Source organism: Rhinolophus hipposideros (genome assembly GCF_964194185.1).
Source record: "Rhinolophus hipposideros genome assembly, chromosome: 5".
Classification (NCBI taxonomy): domain Eukaryota; kingdom Metazoa; phylum Chordata; class Mammalia; order Chiroptera; family Rhinolophidae; genus Rhinolophus; species Rhinolophus hipposideros.
The window spans coordinates 3,117,221-3,137,067 of record NC_138051.1 but is presented as its reverse complement, the minus strand read 5'-3'; the positions used below and the strand labels follow the sequence as shown (position 1 = coordinate 3,137,067).

Sequence of the window (19,847 nt, the reverse complement as noted above, 5' to 3'; positions counted from 1 at the left end):
GAAAGGGTGGAAATTGACACTCCAAGCAAATGGTACCCAGAGAAAATCAGGTGTAGCCATAATGATATCAGATGAAACAGACTTCAGGGTGAAAAAGGTAACAAGAGACAAAGATGGACATTTCATAATGGTAAAGGGGACTATACACCAAGAAGACATAATAGTCATCAATATTTATGCCCCCAATCAGGGAGCACGAAAATATACCAAGCAACTATTAACAGAACTAAAGGGAGAAATTGACCAAAACACAATTATAATAGGGGACTTAAATACATCATTGACAGCTATGGATAGATCATCCAAACAGAAAATAAATAACGAAATAGCAGCCCTAAATGACACATTAGATGAAATGGACATAATTGACATATATAGAGCACTTCATCCTAAAACATCAGACTATACATTCTTTTTGAGTGTACGTGGAACATTCTCAAGGATAGACCATATATTGGGACACAAAATCAGCCTCAACAAGTTTAAGAAGATTGAAATCATACCAAGCGTATTCTCTGATCACAAGGCTTTGAAATTGGATATCAACTGCGGGAAAAAAGCAGGAAAAAACACAAACACATGAAGATTAAACAACATACTTTTAAAGAACGACTGGGTCAAAGAAGAAATTAGAGGAGAGATCAAAAGATACATAGAAACAAATGACAATGAAAATACGTCCTACCAAAATTTTTGGGACGCAGCGAAAGCAGTTTTAAGAGGGAAATTTATATCATTACAGGCCTATCTCAAGAAACAAGAAAAATCCCAAATAAATAACCTCATGTTACACCTTAAAGAACTAGAAAAAGAAGAACAAGTGAAATCCAAGGTCAGCAGAAGAAAGGAAATAACAAAAATTATAGCAGAACTAAATGAAATAGAGAACAAAAAGACAATAGAAAAAATTAATGTGACAAAGAGCTGGTTCTTTGACAAGATTAACAAAATCGGCAAACCCTTGGCTAGACTCACTAAGATAAAAAGAGAGAAGACACTAATTAACAAAATCAGAAATGAAAAAGGAGAAGTTTTCATGGACACCACAGAAATACAAAGGATCATGCAATACTATGAAGGACTATATGCCATCAAATCAATAATCTAGAAGAAATGGACAAGTTCTTAGAAACATATAGCCTTCCAAGGCTGAACCATGAAGAACTGGAAAATCTAAACAGACCGATCACCAGTAACGAAATTGAATTAGTCATCCAAAACCTTCCCAAAAGCAAAAGTCCAGGGCCAGATGGCTTCACTAGTGAATTCTACCAAACCTTCAAACAGGATCTAATACCAATCCTACTCAAACTCTTCCAAAAAAATTGAAGAAGAGACAGTACTCCCTAACTCATTTTATGAGGCCAACATTACCCTGATACCCAAACCTGGTAAGGACAACACAAAAAAAGAAAACTACTGACCAATATCTCTGATGAATACTGATGCAAAAATCCTAAACAAAATTCTAGGAAATCCAATACAACAATGCATTAAAAATATTATTCATCACGACCAAGTGGGTTTCATCCCCAGGGCACAAGAATGGTTCAACATCCACAAATCGATCAATGTGATACATCACATAAACAAAATAAAGAACAAAAATCATATGATTATATCAATTGATGCAGAAAAAGCATTTGACAAGATACAACATCCATTTGTGATTAAAACACTTAATAAAATAGGTATAGAAGGAAAATACCTTAACATAATAAAGGCCATCTATGACAAGCCCTCAGCTAATCTCATAATTAATGGTGAAAAACTGAAGCCCTTTGCTCTACGTTCAGGAACACGACAGGGCTGTCCCCTATCACCTCTACTTTTCAACAGTGTTGGAAGTCCTTGCCAGAGCCATCAGGCAAGAGAAAGAAATAAAAGGCATCCAAATTGGAAATGAAGAAGTTAAATTGTCACTCTTTGCAGATGACATGATGCTATATATAGAAAACCCTAAAGACTCCACCAAAAAGCTATTAGAAACAATCAACAAATACAGTAAAGTTGCTGGCTACAAAATCAACGTACAAAAGTCCATTGCATTCCTATATACTAGCAATGAAATCTCAGAAAAAGAAATACAAAAAAACAATTCCCTTTGCAATTGCAGCAAAAAGAATAAAATACCTAGGAATAAACTTAACCAAGGGTGCGAAGGATTTCTATGCTGAAAACTATAAGACATTTGTGAAAGAAATTGAAGAAGACACAAAGAAATGGAAAGACATTTTGTGCTCATGGATTGGAAGAATCAACATAGTTAAAATGGCCATATTACCCAAAGCAATATACAGATTTAATGCAATCCCCATCAAAATCGCAATGGCATTTTTTAAAGAAATAGAACAAAAAATCATCAGATTTCTTTGGAACCACAAAAGACCCCGAATAGCCAAAGCAATCTTACGAAAAAAGAACAATACTGGAGGTATCACACTCCCTGATTTTTGCTTGTAGTACAGGGCTACAGTAATCAAAACAGCATGGTATTGGCAGAAAAACAGACACATAGACCAATGGAATAGAATTGAGAACCCAGAAATAAAACCACATAAATATGGACAGATAATTTTTGACAAAGAAGCTAAAAACATACAATGGAGGAAAGACAGCCTCTTCAATAAATGGTGCTGGCAGAATTGGATAGCTACGTGCAAAAGAATGAAACTGGACTGCTATCTGTCACCATGTACCAAAATTAATTAAAAATGGATCAAAGACTTAAGCATAAGACTGACACAATAAACTGCATAGAAGAAAACATAGGTACTAAACTTATGGACCTTGGGTTCAAAGAGCATTTTATGAATTTGACTCCAAAGGCAATGGAAGTAAAAGCTAAAATAAACGAATGGGACTATATGAAACTTAACAGCTTCTGCACAGCAAAAGAAACCATCGACAAAATAAAGAGGCAACCAACTGATTGGGAGAAGATTTTTGCAAACAGTGCCTCCGATAAGGGGCTAATATCCAAAATATACAAGGAACTCATGAAACTCAACAACAAAAAAACAAACAACCCAGTTGAAAAATCGGCAGAGGACCTGAAGAGGCATTTCTCCAAAGAGGACTTACAAATGGCAAATAGACATATGAAAAAATGCTCAACATCACTAATCATCAGAGAAATGCAACTAAAACCCACAATGAGATATCACCTCACCCCAGTCAGAATGGCTATCATCAACAAGACAAATAGTAACAAGTGTTGGAGAGGCTGTGGAGAAAAAGGAACCCTCATACACTGTTGGTGGGAATGCAGACTGGTGCAGCCTTTATGGAAGGCAGTGTGGAGGTTCCTCAAAAAATTACGAATAGAATTACCATATGACACAGCAATCCCTCTCCTGGATATCTACCCAAAATATTTGAAAACATTTATACGTAAAGACACGTGGCTCCAATGTTCATTGCAGCTTTGTTTACGGTGGCCAAGACATGGAAACAACCAAAATGTCCTTCGATAGATGAATGGATAAAGAAGTTGTGGTATATATACACAATGGAATACTATTTGGCGTTAAGGAAAGATGATATAGGAACATTTGTGACAACATGGATGGATCTTGAGAGTATAATGCTAAGTGAAATAAGTCAGACAGAAAAAATAGAGAACCCTATGATTTCACTGATATGTGGTATGTAAACCAAAAACAACAAAAGAACAAGACAAACAAATGAGAAAGAAAAACTCATGGACACAGACAATAATTTAGTGGTTACCAGAGGATAAGGGGGGTTGGGGGAGGGAGATGAGGGTAAGGGGGATCAAATATATGGTGATGGAAGGAGAACTGACTCTGGGTGGTGAACACACAATGGGATTTATAGATGATGTAATACAGAATTGTGCACCTGAAATCTATGTAACTTTACTAACAATTGTCACCCCAATAAATTAATTTAAAAAAAAAGAAAGAAAGGACAGTGTGGGCTAACTCAGATGAGTCACCCGGAGGAAGTCATGATCAGGGGTTTTTATCTTTCCCAGGACGGGAATTAGTGATGTGTTATTCACATAGTTCATTCATCTCCTCCCCTGAGTGGGACCCTCCGTTTCCCGCTTTTTCTTCCTTATTTGGCTCCTCCAGAACTGTCATGGTATCAGATGCATGATGGGAGTCATAGAAACCACAGTGTAAATGAGATTATAATGACGCTATAATTAGCTAAAGGTCAGGTTTTCCCCATCGTAGGTATTAGCCTAGCTGGATGAAACTAGTTCTTGTTTTTCTCCAGCTGCAGGTACTGGGTAGAATCACTGGTATAACGAGTGAAGCACCTCACCTTGTACCTGGAGGGGGTTGTCAATTTCCTAGGTTCTCTATCCTGCCTCCTTCCCGTCTGTGAAATGAGCTGGGTTATCAATCATTTACTCCCTTCCAGTTCCCGACCCTGAGGTTCTCAGGACTACCCACCCCACCTCAACCCCACCCCACCCCCACCTTGGCCTTGCAAGCTCATCTCTCACTCCCAGCTTCTCCTCACCAGTATTGAGGGCTTTGGCCTGCAGTCATCACTAAAAGACTCACTGTCCTAGCCAGTGACCTGTACTCCACTTGACTTAGGATGGGAATCAACAATCATTCACCAGAAAGAGCCAGAAATGTCCACCCAGCTTCCACCCCTCTGACACACAAACAAATCTCCCCAAGGCCCCACCTCCTCATCATTCTCAGTTCATAGTTTTGGGTTTAGAGCCCCCATCGAGGGGCTAACTTAGGGAGGTCTGTGTGAGTGACCCAGTCACTAAGATTTAACCCCAGCACTTCTTCCCCTTTAATTTGTTACAGTTAATAAACATCCCAGAGTCACATAACACCCTACCTCACCCCCTGTGCTAGGCTGGATGTGAGAGTGGGTGCGTATTTTCCCTGTCCTCACTGCCTCCCTTCTTTCTCCAGGGTGGGTGTCACTTTTTGTCCACAGCTAATGCCTCCATCAGGGCTCAGGATCCCTTTCCGTTCTTCTTTTCCTCTAGAAACTCCCTTCTCTCTCACGCTTTCTCTCTCTCTCTCTCCCCCTCCCCCCATTTAAATTACAAATGGCTCAAAAATTTATATGTAAAAAATGAAATTACAAGAGTACATGGAATTCATTTATGATCTCAGAATGAAGGATTTTTATTTATGACTCAAACTCCAAAAGCTATCAAATATTTATCAATTCAAATACGTTTTTCAAATTTCATGGAAAAATATCACCACCAAAGTCAAAATACAAGCAACAAACTGGGTATTTTTTTAAAAAGAATTTTACAATTCATCAAAATCAGCTCACCTCCTGTGCATTTGGAAAGCGCTGAGATGTAAAAAAGAAAAAAAAAGAAAGAAAGAAAAGAAAGAAAGAAAAAGAAAAGAAACCACTAACACTAGAAAAATGGACAAAGTCAATGAAATGACAGTTCACAGAAAAGGAAACAGTGGCTCTTAAACATGCTACAAAATGTTCAACACAAAATAAGAGAAAGGATAATGAAAAGGCTTCACCATAATTCAAAGGGGGAAAGATACCTTTTCAACAAATGTGCTGGAATAATTGGAGATTCACATGGGGGAATAAAAAAACCCTCAATCTTTTCTCTCAGACCATAGACAAAAAGTAACTCAAAGTGGATCAGAGACTAAAATACCTGAATCGATAAACTTTCAGAAGCAAACATAGGAGAAAATCTTCCAGACCTTGGGATGAGTGAACACTTCCAAGACAGGATACAAAACTTCTAACCATTAAAACATTATAGATTGAACTTCATCAGAATTAAGAACTTGCTTGTCAAGTTAAAGCATCAGGAAGTTAGGAAGGAAGGTGGGAGAAAACACCCCAAAGACACATACCTGGTGAGAGACTTGAATCCAGAGTCTGCACTAAGAACTCTTAGGGCTAATACTAATGCTGTACCAATAAGATGGTGTGATGGGCAAAATATTTGAATAGACGCTTCACAAAAGAAGACATGCCCAATGAGCACATAGAAAGAGCTCAACATCATCAGACACACCCACTAGTGGCTAAAATTAAAGAGACTGACAAAACCAAGTGTGGACACCACTGCTGTGGAATTGGTTTGGCAGTTTCCTGACCCAGAAATTCAACTCCTAAGTATTTACCCAAATGAAACCATATGTCTATACAAAGACTTGTACACAGATGTTCGGAGGTGCTTTGATAATCAAAACCTGAAAACCACTTCAATGTCCAACGAATGGGGGAATCCATCATGCATCTATTCATACAACAGGATATGTAGTGTGAGCCCTGACAGTTGTTTTGTTTGTTTGTTTGTATTTATGTCAAGCAAGTGCTTGACTTAAGATTTGATTGCAGAGCGACCCATTTCAAAGAGGTTTCCACTTCAAATAACTCGATTAAACACACCACCAGCCACTAGGTAAAGGGCCGCCTACTTCCCACACTGAGGCTCCTTTGTTTTAGAGACCTTGCTTAATTTCAATAACTGGCCATTTGGGCTACTTGGTTTTGTTTTTGTTTGTCCATTGTTTAAATTACCACTCTTATGTGTTAAATTCACCAATAAAGAGTGAGCCTGGGCCGGCCTGGTGACTCAAGTGGTTGGAGCGCTGTGCTCCTAATGCTGAGGTCACCGGTTCAATTCCCCCATGGGCCGGTGAGCTGCGCCCTCTACAGCTAAGATCGTGAACAATGGCTCTCTTTGGAGCTGGGCTGCAGTGAGCAGCTGGAGGTTGGCGTGAGCAGCGGTGGACTGCTGAGTGCTGCTGTGGGCTACTATGTGCTATGTGCTGCCGTGAGCGGCCGGGGGCCAGTGTGAGTTGCCGTGAGCCACTGTGAGCGGCTGACCGACGCCTGGTGAACGACAACTGGTGACCAACTGCTTCAGCTTGGGGAGTGCAAGGCGCATAATACCAGCATGGGCCAGGGAGCTGTGTCCCACACAACTAGACTGAGAAAGAATGGATTGAATTGGAGTGGGTGGGCGAGAGGCAGAAGAAAGGGTGAGCCTGTGAAATCCTAGGCCCCCCACCTCAACCCCAATAAAAGCAGCACCCCAGGCCCATGCTGACTTTCTTGCTCCCACCCACCCTGACCTTGGTGTATGGCGCCAGGTGTGCTGGGTAATTTCCAGGCCATGTGAGTCATAAAGCTTGTTTTTTCAGTTTACTGATGGCTATTGCTGAAGAGTGTCTTGTAATCACAAGAACCACTGGGGCTGGTCCAGCCGCATCACTGGTTATTGATAAAATATTGCTGAAAATATGGATGACTCTCTAAAAACAATACAGAATGGGAAAGAAGCTAGACACAGAAGAGTACATACTGGGGGCCGGCCCAGTGGCTCAGGCAATTGGAGCTCCGTGCTCCTAACTCCGAAAGCTGCCGGTTCGATTCCCACATGGGCCAGTGGGCTCTCAACCACAAGGTTGCCGGTTCAATTCCTCGAGTCCCACAAGGGATGGTGGGCTCCACCCCCTGCAACTAGCAATGGCAACTGGACCTGGAGCTGAGCTGCGCCCTCCACAACTAAGACTGAAAGGACAACTTGACTTGGAAAAAGTCCTGGAAGTACACACTGTTCCCCAATAAAGTCCTGTTCCCCTTCCCCCATAAAATCTTTTTTTTTAAAAAGCATACGTACTGTATGGTTTCATTTGTAGGAAATTCTACAAAAGTGAAATGTAACCAATAGTTGCAGAGTTGATCAGTGGCGGCCTGGACCCGGGGGCCGAGGAGGACCGACTGGGAGGGACAGGAGGGAACTCGGTGAGTTGATGAAGGCTTTCTATTAATACATCTTGGTTGTGGTGGCTGGTTGTACACGGATGTTCACTTTTGTCAAAACACATCAAGCATTACATTTAAAATGGGTGCATGTTAGTGTATTATACTTAAAAAAAAAAAAAAGTAAATGCTGGAGGAAGATAGCAAACACCCTGTGCTTTTGCCGGGACTGGAACTACAAACCTTAAAAAATAATAAACAGTTGAAAAAATTTTAAAAACTACAGTAAGACGCAGTTTTTCACTTAACGAGATTGTCAAAAAATCCAAGTTTAATAACACACTGTGTTGGTATGGCTATGAGGAAAAGCACACTCTTTATCACTGATGATGGGAGTGTCAATTAGAATAACCCCAAAGAGGGCATTTGGGCAATATTCACTAACTTACAAATGCTTAATCTGCCAACCTCTCCCACGTAGGATTTTATTTTACGGATAAACTCAACCATAGTTGAAATAGCATATGTTAAAAGTTATTATTGCAACATTGTGTGAAATAGCAAAACAAAAAAAAAATCTAAACTTCCATCCATGCAAGACAGGTTAAATAAGTTACGATACGTCCACATCCACATCCATCCGAGGAATTTTATGTGCCTACCAAACCAGATGGGGAAAGTCTGCGTGTGCTAGCTAACACAGAAAAACTCTCAAGGTGTAATGTTCAGTGGACGAAACAACACTGTGTTTGCTATGTTGCAACTTGTGTGATAAAAATCCAGAGAATATATATTTGGATTTTCTTATATGTATATGTTTAAAAAATTTTTTTTTCTGGAAGAATAACCAAGAAACTATTATCAGTAGATACCTGTTTGGAGGCAGATGTGGGAAATATGTAGATGGAGTCAGGAGTATGAGGGATAATTTTCATAGTATGCCTTTTTAATTTAAATCAATTTTTGAACAGTGCGACCATACTAGCTATTCAAAATTTAAATGCTTATTTAAAAAGTAGCATCAAAATGACGCATTATATATTAGTACATCAACATACCATAAGTACTGTAGAGGCAGTCTCGTCCAGGGCAGGGGCATAGTAGGCACACAGCAACACTATTTTTATCCCTCTCATGCTTTCGGTTCCAGTTTCCCAAATCAAGGTGCCCAGCTGTCTCTTCTGTCCTCACAGGGGCTTTCCCTTCTGCCCAATGTTTCCCCCCCATTTCTTTAGTTCTCTCCTCACCAGTGAACCTGCAGATCTCAGGCATCACCTCCTCAGAAAGCCTTCTTGATGGACACCCTCCCCCTTCCACCCCAGGCCTCCTGCTGCTCGGTCCTCAGAAGCCCACGGGCCCCTGAGCTCCCTTCCCTGGAGGTGTGGCCTCGCCAAGGAGTGGCCAACAGCCCCAGGATGGGGCATTACTGACTGGCAGCAGGCCTCCACAGACATCTACTAGTTTCAGTTTCCCCTCAGTTATGTTGATTCTCCCATGCCCACAGAGAAAATCTGGAGTTTTGGAAGGAAGACGCCTGGACTGCCCCATTAACACTTGGTGTGCCGTGTGCAGTAGCAATGGAGGGAACTGAGGGCAATCATGCACAAAACTCACGGTTCCAGTGGGAGGCCAAGCGCCTGTGCAAGGAAGTGACAGACTGGGAAATGGGCGCGATGACGGCCTCAGTGGAAAGGGGCACAGGCGACAGTGGAGAGGACCATTCCCACTCGGCCTCAGTCAGGGTGGCAGAAATGTGGCAAGCGGGGATGGGAGGCCTCCAGATGAGCTGAAGGGTAGCAGGCTGGGGCCTTGGACCTCTAGGGAAGGGCCTGGGAGCTGAACCCGGCGGGTATGTGGTCTGTGCTGGGAGGGTATACCAGAGGAGGCCGAAGGCACTGGCAGGAACAAAAGGGAAAAGTGGACAGAGCCTGCTGGAGGAAGCTGGAGAGGGCCCTCAATGGGAGGGCTTGGATTTCTGTGGGGTTTCCCAAGCCTCTTCAGGAAATGTGATTCATTTTATTTTACTTTAAAAAGATTTTATTGGGGACTATTGGGGAACAGTGTGTTTCTCCAGCGCCCTTCAGCTCCAATTCGCTGTCCTTCAATCTAGTTGTGGAGGGCGCAGCTCAGCTCCAAGTCCTGTCGCCGTTTTCAATGTAGTTGCAGGGGGCGCAGCCCAGCATCCCATGTGGGAATTGAACCGGCAACCCTATTGTTGAGAGCTCGTGCTCTAACCAACTGAGCCATCTGGCCGCCCTTTCTTTTATTTTTTGATTTATTTTTGAGGACTGGAGAAGTGAAAGACCACTTCTCTGGCGTCCCTGGGTGTGGGCTGGGACGCAGAGCAGAAAGCCAGGCCAGGCCTCCCTGCTCATCTCATTTTCCTCCCTTCTGCTGGTGGAGTGTCCTGCGACTTAACAGGAGGGAAAGCTGAGAGCAGCACTGACTCCTCTTCTGAACCTGGTGACTGCACCGTGCCCCACATGGGGTCATGTGTGCGGGATCAGCTGTGACACACCCAAACCCTCTTTCCTGGCAAACCTCCTCCCCACTAGAAAGAGGAACAGAGTATCCGTTCCTGCCCCCGGGGCTTTGAGGACTTCGGCAGGAAGGGGAGCTGTGATTCAAGAGCATCAGCCTTCAGGGTCCTGGTCCCTGGCCGGCCGCTGGGAACCTGGCACAGCCTGGGGAACGCCTACCCCCACACCCCACTGCTGTCCAATACTCTGTAAACAGCACATTTATTCAAGTTTTCAAGCCTCTGGTGGCAGCACAGGAAGGGCCGGGCTCGCCTTCATGCTGCCCTAGGCCCTTGCCCGGCCCATCAGGCATGCAAGACGGAGCTGGTGAACAAGTCAAGAGGTCTTCGGGAACAGGGCAGGAGCAGGCCCCACTCTTTGCTGTCCCCACCCCACTGGCCAGGCTGGGCCACAGTCAGGAATGTGGGCCCAGATCCCCCTTTTCTTGGTGGCCATTTCCATCTCTCTCCCCAACCTCTCTGATCCCCACACTCTGGAGCTTGGAGCCTGGGCCACCTGCGTTGCTCCCTCACACTGGGACCAAACTAGCTGCTGTCATGCTGCTTCTGTAGGCCCTGCCTGTCCAGTCAGGTAGCCAGCCACGCACAGCAGGCCTAGTTCTCCTGTCATCGAGCAGTGTACCCGGCTCAGGGCTGGGTACTCAGCAGGGGACCGGGGGGGAGGGGGCAAAGGCTTGTCCAGAGAACCACTGTAGGTCAGAGGAGCAGGGCAGCCTGAATCGGTCTCTCCCAGCCTCCAGTGTCTCCCACCTCCATTCATCGGCTCCTGGCTTGACCTGAAACTTCTCCGGGCCTCAATAATCCAAAGTGCAGAGCCAATGACTCCTCCTCCAAGACGCCCCACTGGCTTAGTGCCGGGATCGGGCTGGGCTATGGATGGTCAGCCAAGGCTGCTACTTTAGGGCGCTGAGAACAGCCTCCAGCTTCATGGCCATTGCCAGGTCGCCCTTCACCTTTAGCCGTCCACTCATGTAGGCCCCCAGGGGCCGCAGCTCCCTGAACAACAGAGCCCGCAGGTCCGCCTCCGTCATCTCCACCACCACGTCAGGGGTGCCATGAGGCACCCCATGTCCCACCCTCCCTTGTCCTGTGGGGAGAAAGAAAACTGAGCGTTAGTGGGGGGCAGCTGTGCAGTGGGGAAGAGGGGGTTGGCATGTCCCATCGGGAGGAGTGCAGTGGTTAGGCATTCCGGTTCTGACATCCGGGGTCTAAGTCCTATTGGCTGTGTGACCACTCAGAGCCTCACTTTCCAAACTGCTGAAATAGGGACGATAACCCCTAAATAGCCTAGTGGAAGAAGTAGGTGAGATAATGCACGAAAAGTACTCCGCCCAGCCTGGCACACAGTAGGCCTATAGCACGTGCAGGGCTCTTGGTACAGGAAGCTCGGCTACCTGAGTTGTCCTGCTACTGAGGACAGGGTGGGGAGACCAAGGCCTGGATAATCATTGTCCGCAAATGGTATCTGAGCCACGACTGCTATGGGTTCACCCTCAAATGTTGGCAGGAGCAGGGGCATCTAAAAAAGGGCTAGGGGGTGGGAGGGCAGTGGAAGGAGAGGGCAGGGAGGGCAGCGGCACCTGTAGTCAGATCCAGGAAGTAGGTGCTCTGGGTGCCACCGGGCACGATGACATTGAACTGGTAGCAGGCCCCAACTTGGCTGACCAGGGCCTCCGACAGGAAGGGCTGCAGAGCAGTTAGCAGCCCCTCGGCCACAGGCTGCTTCGAGCCAGGCCCAGCCCCAACAGGAAGCTCCACTTCGTCCACCATCTGCACGGTGTCTGCAGGGGTGGGGAGGGAGGCAGAGAGATCATGTGCAGCCAAGGTGAGGATGGCTCCGTACCTTAGCGGCAGTTCCTGCTTACATCCCGTCAGGTCTGAGTTCAACTCTCACTTCTGCTAAGAAGCCACCCTGAGTTTTCAACCTTAACCCCCAAACGCCATTTCTAAGCTACTCTAGCCTTGAATGTGAAACTCTTTTCTGGATGCCGCTGCCTCCTGCCATGAAGGCTCCATGCACTCTCCCCACAGCCTGAGCTCTGCTCAGCTGTAGAATCGGGATGTCCTGAATAGATGGGCAGGGTGTGGACTGCACAAAGGTGCTTGGTTAAGAGAGCACGTAGCAAAGCTCCGCCTGTGTTAAGCACCAAGCTGAGAGCCCTGCTGAGCCCCCACCCTTTCCGGGAGTCTCCTCACCTGGGCCTGGGGGCAGGGCACCTCCAGCCCCTGCAGACATGCCTCCCCCGAGGAAGTGGAGAGCCAGCTGTTGGAGGGAGTGGTCCAGGCTGGGCCCTGCCAGGCTGTCCTGGGGCGGCTGCAGCACGGCCTCCACCGCCAGCTCCATGCGGTCCACCTCCAGTCCCCAGGCTCTGGTCACGTCATTGATCTCCAGCTGGAGGACAGCGTGGGGAGAAACAGAATTCGTTCACACACCATCTCAGGGCAGGCTGCTATAGCCACATGTGGACACGGCGGCCATGAGAAACCACACTGGCCCTTGAGAAGCTCCTGCTTGGGCGTGCAGGCATGAGGCAAGGACGACCCAGCTCTGGGCTACTGGCATGGAGCAGTCAGGAGGCCGGAGAGGGCATGGGGCCACGAGGGGGGTGATGTCAGGTGAAGGGGTAGCAGCAGCAGGAGGACCTTCCAGACAAAGGGGACACCATGTGCACAAGCCCAGAGAGGACCTGGAATGTTCTGGAACTGCAAGTAAGCACAGTTCCCTTTAGCTAAACACTTGAGTGTGGGCTGGGAGACTGGAGGCAGCTGAGGGGTCAGAAGCAGCTGTTCCTGCTCGCTTCTGAAGCACAGGGAGCCCCAGAGAGGAGTTTACTAGGGAGCTTCAGAGCAGACTTGCTGCTTGGAAAGGTTCTCTTGGTTGCCATGTGGACACCGGACTGGAGGGGCTGAGGGTACAGGCAAGGAGACCAAGCAGGACATTGCTTCAAACTGCAGGCAGAAATACTGCGGGTCTGGTGTCAGGCAGTCACGTGGCTGTGAGGCCAAGAGGCACTGAGGGAGGAGCACAGCTCTGGGAACTGCATGAAGCTACAAGACCCCAAAGAGAAGCCCTGGGCGGCTCACAGCCTGATGTGCGGTGACAGGGAGGGCGGTGAGAAGCAGCGGAGAAGCCAGATCTTTGGTGGGTTCCTGCATGATCATGAGCGTGGGCGTTCACCTACGCTCTAGGTCCCTCTAGGAGGACACAGAGAGGGAGAGGGAGATTTGGGGGCAGGTAGGGGAGGGATGATAACTTCCTCCAATACGTTAAGCGTGAGGCAGTTGAATACATGAGTACAGAGTGCAGGAGAGAATGCGGCAGAGTGGTGTAAATAATTAGTGTCCAGAAGTAGCATAAAGCCCCAGCAGGATGAGCTCTCCCCATCGAGGTCACACATAAAATGAGGCCATTGATGGAAACCTGGACACGGAAAGGCGGGAGAATAAGGGGTAAGAGGAGTGGCCAGGAAGGGAGGAGGAAGGCAGGGCTGTGGAGCGCTGGAAGGAGGGGCAAGCAGCTGATCCATCCATTGACCAGGAGTAAGAGAAAGATGGGTCCAGAGTTCCAGGCTGCTGCCAGGAGAAGTGGGCGAGGGACTGAGAAGTGCCCTCTGCGTTAGCAAGAGGGAGGTCACCATGCTGTCTATCTTGGGAGCCTGGGGAGATCCTAGACTAAAGACAGGAGAGAAGGAAGGAAAAGGGAGAGAGGCAGAAAGGAAGAAGAGGATGGAAGCAGGAAGGGAGCCGGGTTCTGGGCCGAGAGCACAGCTGGAGCAGGCAGGAGCCTCACGGGGAAGTGGCTGCTGCCAGGGGAGGACACCCAGCACAGATGGCGGGGAGTTTGAAGGGACGATGCTGGAGGAAGCCGAAAGGGTTCTTGTCCTACGGTTTCTTCTCCTGAGGATTAGGAGGCAAGGCCGGTAGCAGAGTGATGGGTGGGGGTGGGAGGCTGGACCAGGACAGCGAGGGGTGACGGAGCTGGCCTGGAGCAGGTAAGGAGGACCTGGCCAGTGAGAGGTGGGAAGCACGCAACCCCTCCAGATGAAGCGCATGCAAAACGAGGAGTGAGAATGAGAGGTGTGTGCCCGAACCAGGGCTTAAAGCAGCCGTGCTGGCTTTCCGGACATTTCATTTTCACCACAGGCACTGACCCGACCTCACCAGGGGCCAACTCAGTCTGGGCAATGGGCCCTAAAGGACCGTAACATCCTGGTGTGGGACTGACTTCCCCCCAACTACCTCTCTCGGCTCAAAGCCAAGTGCAACAGGCCGCCCTCAGTTTTCTCTTCCTAAAGGTCCATTAAAATGGAATATGGTTCCATATGAATAAAAATGGCTGGTCACCTTGTTATCTGAGATGTATACGTCTGAGGTGTATAAGCTGCAAAATATAAAGCTGAGGTACACTGGGGCGGGCAAAAGGCCTTGGGAAACTATAAAATGCTGTTGCTACTGTCACAAGTAGTGTTTTCCTGGGAATTTCACCCAGCTTGTTGATCTCCTTCCTGAAGGGACTGGGACCTCCAGGACTGGCGTTACCCCACTCCCCCTCCTGTCCTCTAACCACAGCTCTTTGGGGAATGCAGAGCTGAGGGGAACAGGGAAAACTTCACCCGAGTTCCCCTGTCAGGACATGGCAGCAGGGGACACACTGCCACTTGTGTATCCATTTCGACCCCATCTTGTCACAGAAGGATTTGAGGTGAATTCCAGTGTAGAGAATTGCTCACACATGGAGAAGAGGCAGGGAAAAGGTCCAAATGTGCTCGTGTCCCTTTGGTCTGTCAGAACAAGGAACACAAAACCACAAAAATGCACACGCTGCACCGTGGAGCACAGAGCTCCTTGGAAGGTGGCCCGGCGGATGGGCCCCTGAGGCCCAGGGCTGTCATGGCAACGCGCACAGAGCAGTGAAGCGCAGCCATTCCTGTCAGGCCCCGCCCCATCTGAGTGCCTTTGGCCTTGCTCTCCGTTTCACTATGGTCTGTGCCCATCTTCCCTTCCTCAACTCACAGTCCCACCCAGACCCTGGCTCTTCCAAGGTGCCACACTCTCAGGGCATGTGGTAAACTGAGGCTGAGTGAGCTGGTGAGTGCTCAAAGTGCGCGGAGCCAGGCCGGGCCCAGGCGCAGCTCTCCCGTGGGAGCTGCCTACCAGGAGCTGCTCGCTGATCTTCAGCTTCTCCATCTGGATGTCCCGCAGAGGCCTCTTGAGCAGGGCCTTGGTCAGGGCATTCTGGGCCGTCATGCGCGTGGCTGCGTTCAGGTCCTTCACGGTCATCACGGACAGCACTGGGTCCCAGATGCGGAACTGGACATCGGCTCCCACGGACAGCACAGCCCCGTCCTTAGAGGCCAGCTGTTGGGGGAGGCCACGAAAGAGGAGACACTCAAGGGGCTGCAGGGAGGTCGGGCGCACTGAACCCACCCAGCTGGAGCCACCTGCCTGGCAGCTAGTGCCTCACGGACAAAATGGTGTCCCCAAGTGCACGGGGTTAAGTATATGGAACAAGGACGTCCTCCCAGCCTGTACCCTCGATTTTCTGGTCTCCTCCCACGCCTTCTCCCTGCCTCTGATGGCTACTCACAGGCCAGGCATCCAGAAACCCTCTGCACAAGCCCCACTCCCTCTGTCCAGGGGAGCTGAGATGCCCCTCACCTTGCAGGGAGGGACATTAAAGGCGCGTGTCCTCAGGTCCACCCTCTGAAAGGAGTCGATACAGGGCAGGAGCAGAACCACGCCAGGCCCCTGAGGGGTGCGGATCCGGCCCAATCGAAACACGATCATCCGCTCATAGGTGGGCACTATCTGTCCGCAAAGGCAAGGGAAGGGTTGAGAGTGAGCCCAGGCTGGCAAGGATGCTGCCCAGGGCCCTCCCTCACCTGTCTCCCCCTCACCCTGGGCGGTGTCAGGTATCCTTAGCTGTTTTTAAATGAGAAAACCAAGGCTCTGAAGAGTTAGGTGACTTGCTCAAAAATCACACAGCCCCTAAGTGAAGCAGGCAAGGTCTGAATGTATTTCTGAATGACTCCAGAAGCCAGGCTCTCGACTACCACCAGTACTGACTTGGTCCCCAAAGGAACGCTGCACTTCTGTGGTCTGAAGCTTGACATGACTCAAACCAGGAAATGTCTGTCTTGGAGTAGTTAGGAGCAAAGGCTGGCTGCTCTACCAGCAACCCCAAGCAAAGGGCTCCGCCAACTTCAGGTCCCTAGAGTCCTCAGAGAAGCAAATATGTCCCGATTGAGCAATGAAGCTCAGAGAGGCAAAGTGACTTACCCAAGGTCACACAGTATTCAATTCAGTGAAAGTTTTAGGACTAGGATTTAGGACCTTCTAAGAACTCCCTTCCAGACCACACCACACTCAACAGCTATGCAGACAAGTTGACTTTGGTTTAGGGCTGCACAGAGGGCAAGACTTGCCTGGGCTTCCACCTTCACTGCAGTTTGCAGCTATGATCCTCAACTATAGTTCATCCTTTTTCCTCTCTGTACCACTCGCTGTGGAAACCAGGCCTGAATTCCTATCACTCATTACCTGCTGGGCCAATTTGAGTGTTTTTCATTTCTAATTTAGCATAACCCAAAGGGAAGAAGATTGGGCAAAGACATCTGTGTGCACCAGACACCAGGACTTGGGAGTTTGGCTCCTAGTACGATGTTGGACAAGTCTGAGCCTTAGTTTCCTCATCCGAAAGATGGCAATGAACAGTCCTAGCCCAGTCCATTTTGCAGAAGTGTGATAATACAATATTTAAGGGAAGGGGGCAGAGCACAGCGAATTTGTCCATCATCCATCAATGCCAAAGCTCTCAGTGAGACCCAACCACTCTGAGGCCAACCCAATCATCCTTACCTTCAGGGCAAACCAGCCGGAAATGGGGAAGGTGATCAGCAGCAGCAAAAACCCCAGGAAACTGATGAAACCGTGGCAGATGCAGGAAGGCCAGGTCTGAGGTGCATCTAGGGAAACAGAACAGAGGCAGGCAAGGGACGCCAACTGCAGGCAGAGTGAATGTAGTCAAATGTACCTTTCGACCACCTCCCACTTCAGCAGCTCCTTCTTTCTCAGGGCTCTCAATCTGCCTCCTTGCCTAATACTCCCATATCTTTGGGCAAGTCCCACCCTCACGAGGCTATTCTCTTGTGGGCAACAGCCACTGGATCTGAGAAGCCAAACCGCGTAATGCTCTCCTCACTGGGCAGAACATAAGTCAGTCTTCTTGTCTGATTTATACTGCCTCCCATACATGGCACAAAGTCAGCCGCATCTGGGCATCTGTAAACACCAGCTGAGTTGAACTGATTGCTGTTGCCGTAACTCATCCCTCTTCTACCATCCGTCCCAGAAGTGTGCTTGCAAGGAGTACTTTTGCAGATAATGCCTTAGCCTAAAGGGATAAAGCATTAATGACTCACCAATAGGAGCCATAGGTGAGGGCTAAGATGTTCTTTCTTAGCTCACAACTCTTCACCCCATTTTAATGCCCTAAGGACCATCAAATGAATGCTTCAGTTAAAGAGCTTCAGGTGGGAGATGGGGGAGGGCAAACTAGAAAGAGGAGGCTCATTTGAGCCCAGGGTATTGGCCCCTGAAGAGCCAGGAGCCCGGGATGAGTGAAGCTGAGACAGCCTCAGAATCTGGGATGAGGTTATGTGCTGTGCTTTCCTCCCAACCCTGGACAGGAAGCAGACTGGAGCCTCTGCTCTGTCTTCCCAGGAACCGCACATCCTCAGGGCTCTCCGGACCCCAGGATACTGTCTGCTTTCCTGCCTGGCGCTGATGCACGTGTCCCCTGCAGGAAAGGAAGCCTTGGATGGGGCAGCTGTCATTACAGGAGGGCCCGGCAGGGACCAAATCCTCCCTGGTTTGGTGTGAGGCTGAGGAATGTGGGATCTGGGATGTGGAACTCAGGCTCTGAGCAAGACAGGGCCAGAGCAGACGCCCAGGCCACTAGGGGCCTTTTTGGCCAGTGCATCGCCACCAGGAAACAGGGAGATGTTCCAGCTCGGGGTGTCCAGTCTAGAGGTGTCCTGCGGGTGGAGACTCTGCCATTTCTCTGCAGCCAAGTGCCCTTGGTGTGCTGATGACCTTCTAGGGCTGGACCTTGGTTTCCTTCTAGTCCAAACGGCCACTTGAAACCCCCGCCCAGGTCTCCTCCTCTGCGGAGAGGGAGGGCTGTCTGCGCCCCTGGGACCCCTCGGGATCCTGCCTCCTCCTGCGCGTCCCCGCTGAGCCTTAGAAAAGGAGCACGCGGGGAAGCGGCGCCGCGGGGTGTTCCCAGGAGCCGAGTCCTCCCGGCACCGGGGCCACGACGGCGGCCTTCTCAGCACTCCGTCCACGCCGCGAGCCGGGGCGGGCGTGCACGCGGTGCTGGGGGGGGAGGCCTGGCTGGAGTGCCGGCTCCTCCAGGGCGCGCGCGGTCAGCAGTCATCGTCCCTCGCGGGCCCCGGCGCAGCGCGCAGGGCTGACGGGCGGGGCGGGGCCGGGGCGGGGCCGGGGCGGGGCCGGGGCGGGGCCGGGGCGGGGCCGGGGCGGGGCCGGGGGGGACGCGCCTTCCCGACCAGGAGGGGCTGCACTGGGCCCCGCGCCCTACGACGGCCGCTCGGCGCCGCGGCCCCTCCTCGTGGAGCGAGCGCCAGACCCGCCGACCTCCGAGAGGCAGGCAGTCGGGGCCCGGGCCGGGCTCCGCAGGGCCGGCGGCCACTCACCAGCTTCCGCCGGCACGCCGCCTGGCTCCGGGAACAAGCGGCCCTTCTGCGAGCCCAGGAGGCCTAAGCTCGACTGCGGGAAACGGTCAAAGTCCCCCACGGGCAGCGGCCGGTACCCAGAGCGGCCGAGCATGACTCTGACGGGACACACCCCCGCAAGGAGCCCGCCCCGCCCCGCCGGCCCCCGCTTCCGGTTTGCCGTGCGCGCGCGTGGGGCCGGTGCCGGCCGGCGCGCGGGAAGAGGACGCTGGCCCGCGAGGCTCCGGGCGTCGCACAGCGCCACCTGCTCTCGGAGGACCGAACTGCGGCGGCGGGGCGGGAGGATGGGCGGAGTTCCTGGAGCCCGCGGGAGTCCTGGCCTCCTCCGGCACGTTCCGCCTGGGGATTTAGAAAAGGAGCACGAGAGGAACTTGGCTTTGTAAGGGGCTCCTCAGGAGCCGAATCCTCTCCAGGATCAAGGAAATGGTGCCAGTCTTCTCAGCCCTCCCTCTCCAGACTCACATACTGGGGTGGGTGTGTATGTGTGTGTTGGGCGGGGAGGGGTGCTTATCTAGAATTACAGTATCTCCAGGGCATGGTCAGCAAATCATTGCACTTTGTGTGCCCACAGCCCAGCAAGCAGGTACTGGCAGAGAGTGGACCTCAGTACTTGTTGACCAGGTTACTGTGGTCAAGGTGGGGCGGGAGGGCCTGACCTTGGGCACAAAAAGAGAGACGTTTCCTGTGCAGACCTCAGGGAGCACGGTGGAGTAAGGAGTGGGCGGTTAGCACAGAGCTACCACGTGGCAGGCCCTCCAGAGCACCTCAGACGTGGGATCCTCAGTCCTGCAGGTCTTGAAATAGCACACCCCTTGCTCCGGGTACCCAGAGGACTCTCCACGACCTGA

At 50.0% G+C, this 19,847-nt stretch overlaps 1 protein-coding gene across 2 annotated transcripts; it reads right to left on the bottom strand.

The window, feature by feature from the left end:
• Positions 1-9,362: 9,362 nt before the first annotated feature.
• On the bottom strand, positions 9,363-19,130 carry STOML1 (stomatin like 1). 2 transcript variants are annotated; one of them, XM_081050326.1, is made up of 7 exons: positions 18,961-19,130; positions 17,105-17,211; positions 15,905-16,054; positions 15,401-15,604; positions 12,443-12,638; positions 11,827-12,027; positions 9,363-11,333 (listed from the first exon to the last, which is right to left on the bottom strand). In XM_081050326.1, the coding sequence occupies exons 1-7, from the start codon at positions 19,091-19,093 to the stop codon at positions 11,140-11,142; spliced, it is 1,185 nt and encodes a 394-aa protein (XP_080906452.1). In that variant the 5' UTR covers positions 19,094-19,130; the 3' UTR covers positions 9,363-11,139. The 2 variants fall into 2 exon arrangements, with proteins under 2 accessions (XP_080906452.1, XP_080906453.1); XM_081050327.1 differs by lacking the exon at positions 18,961-19,130 and adding an exon at positions 17,668-18,934.
• Between the last annotated feature and the right edge of the window lie 717 nt (positions 19,131-19,847).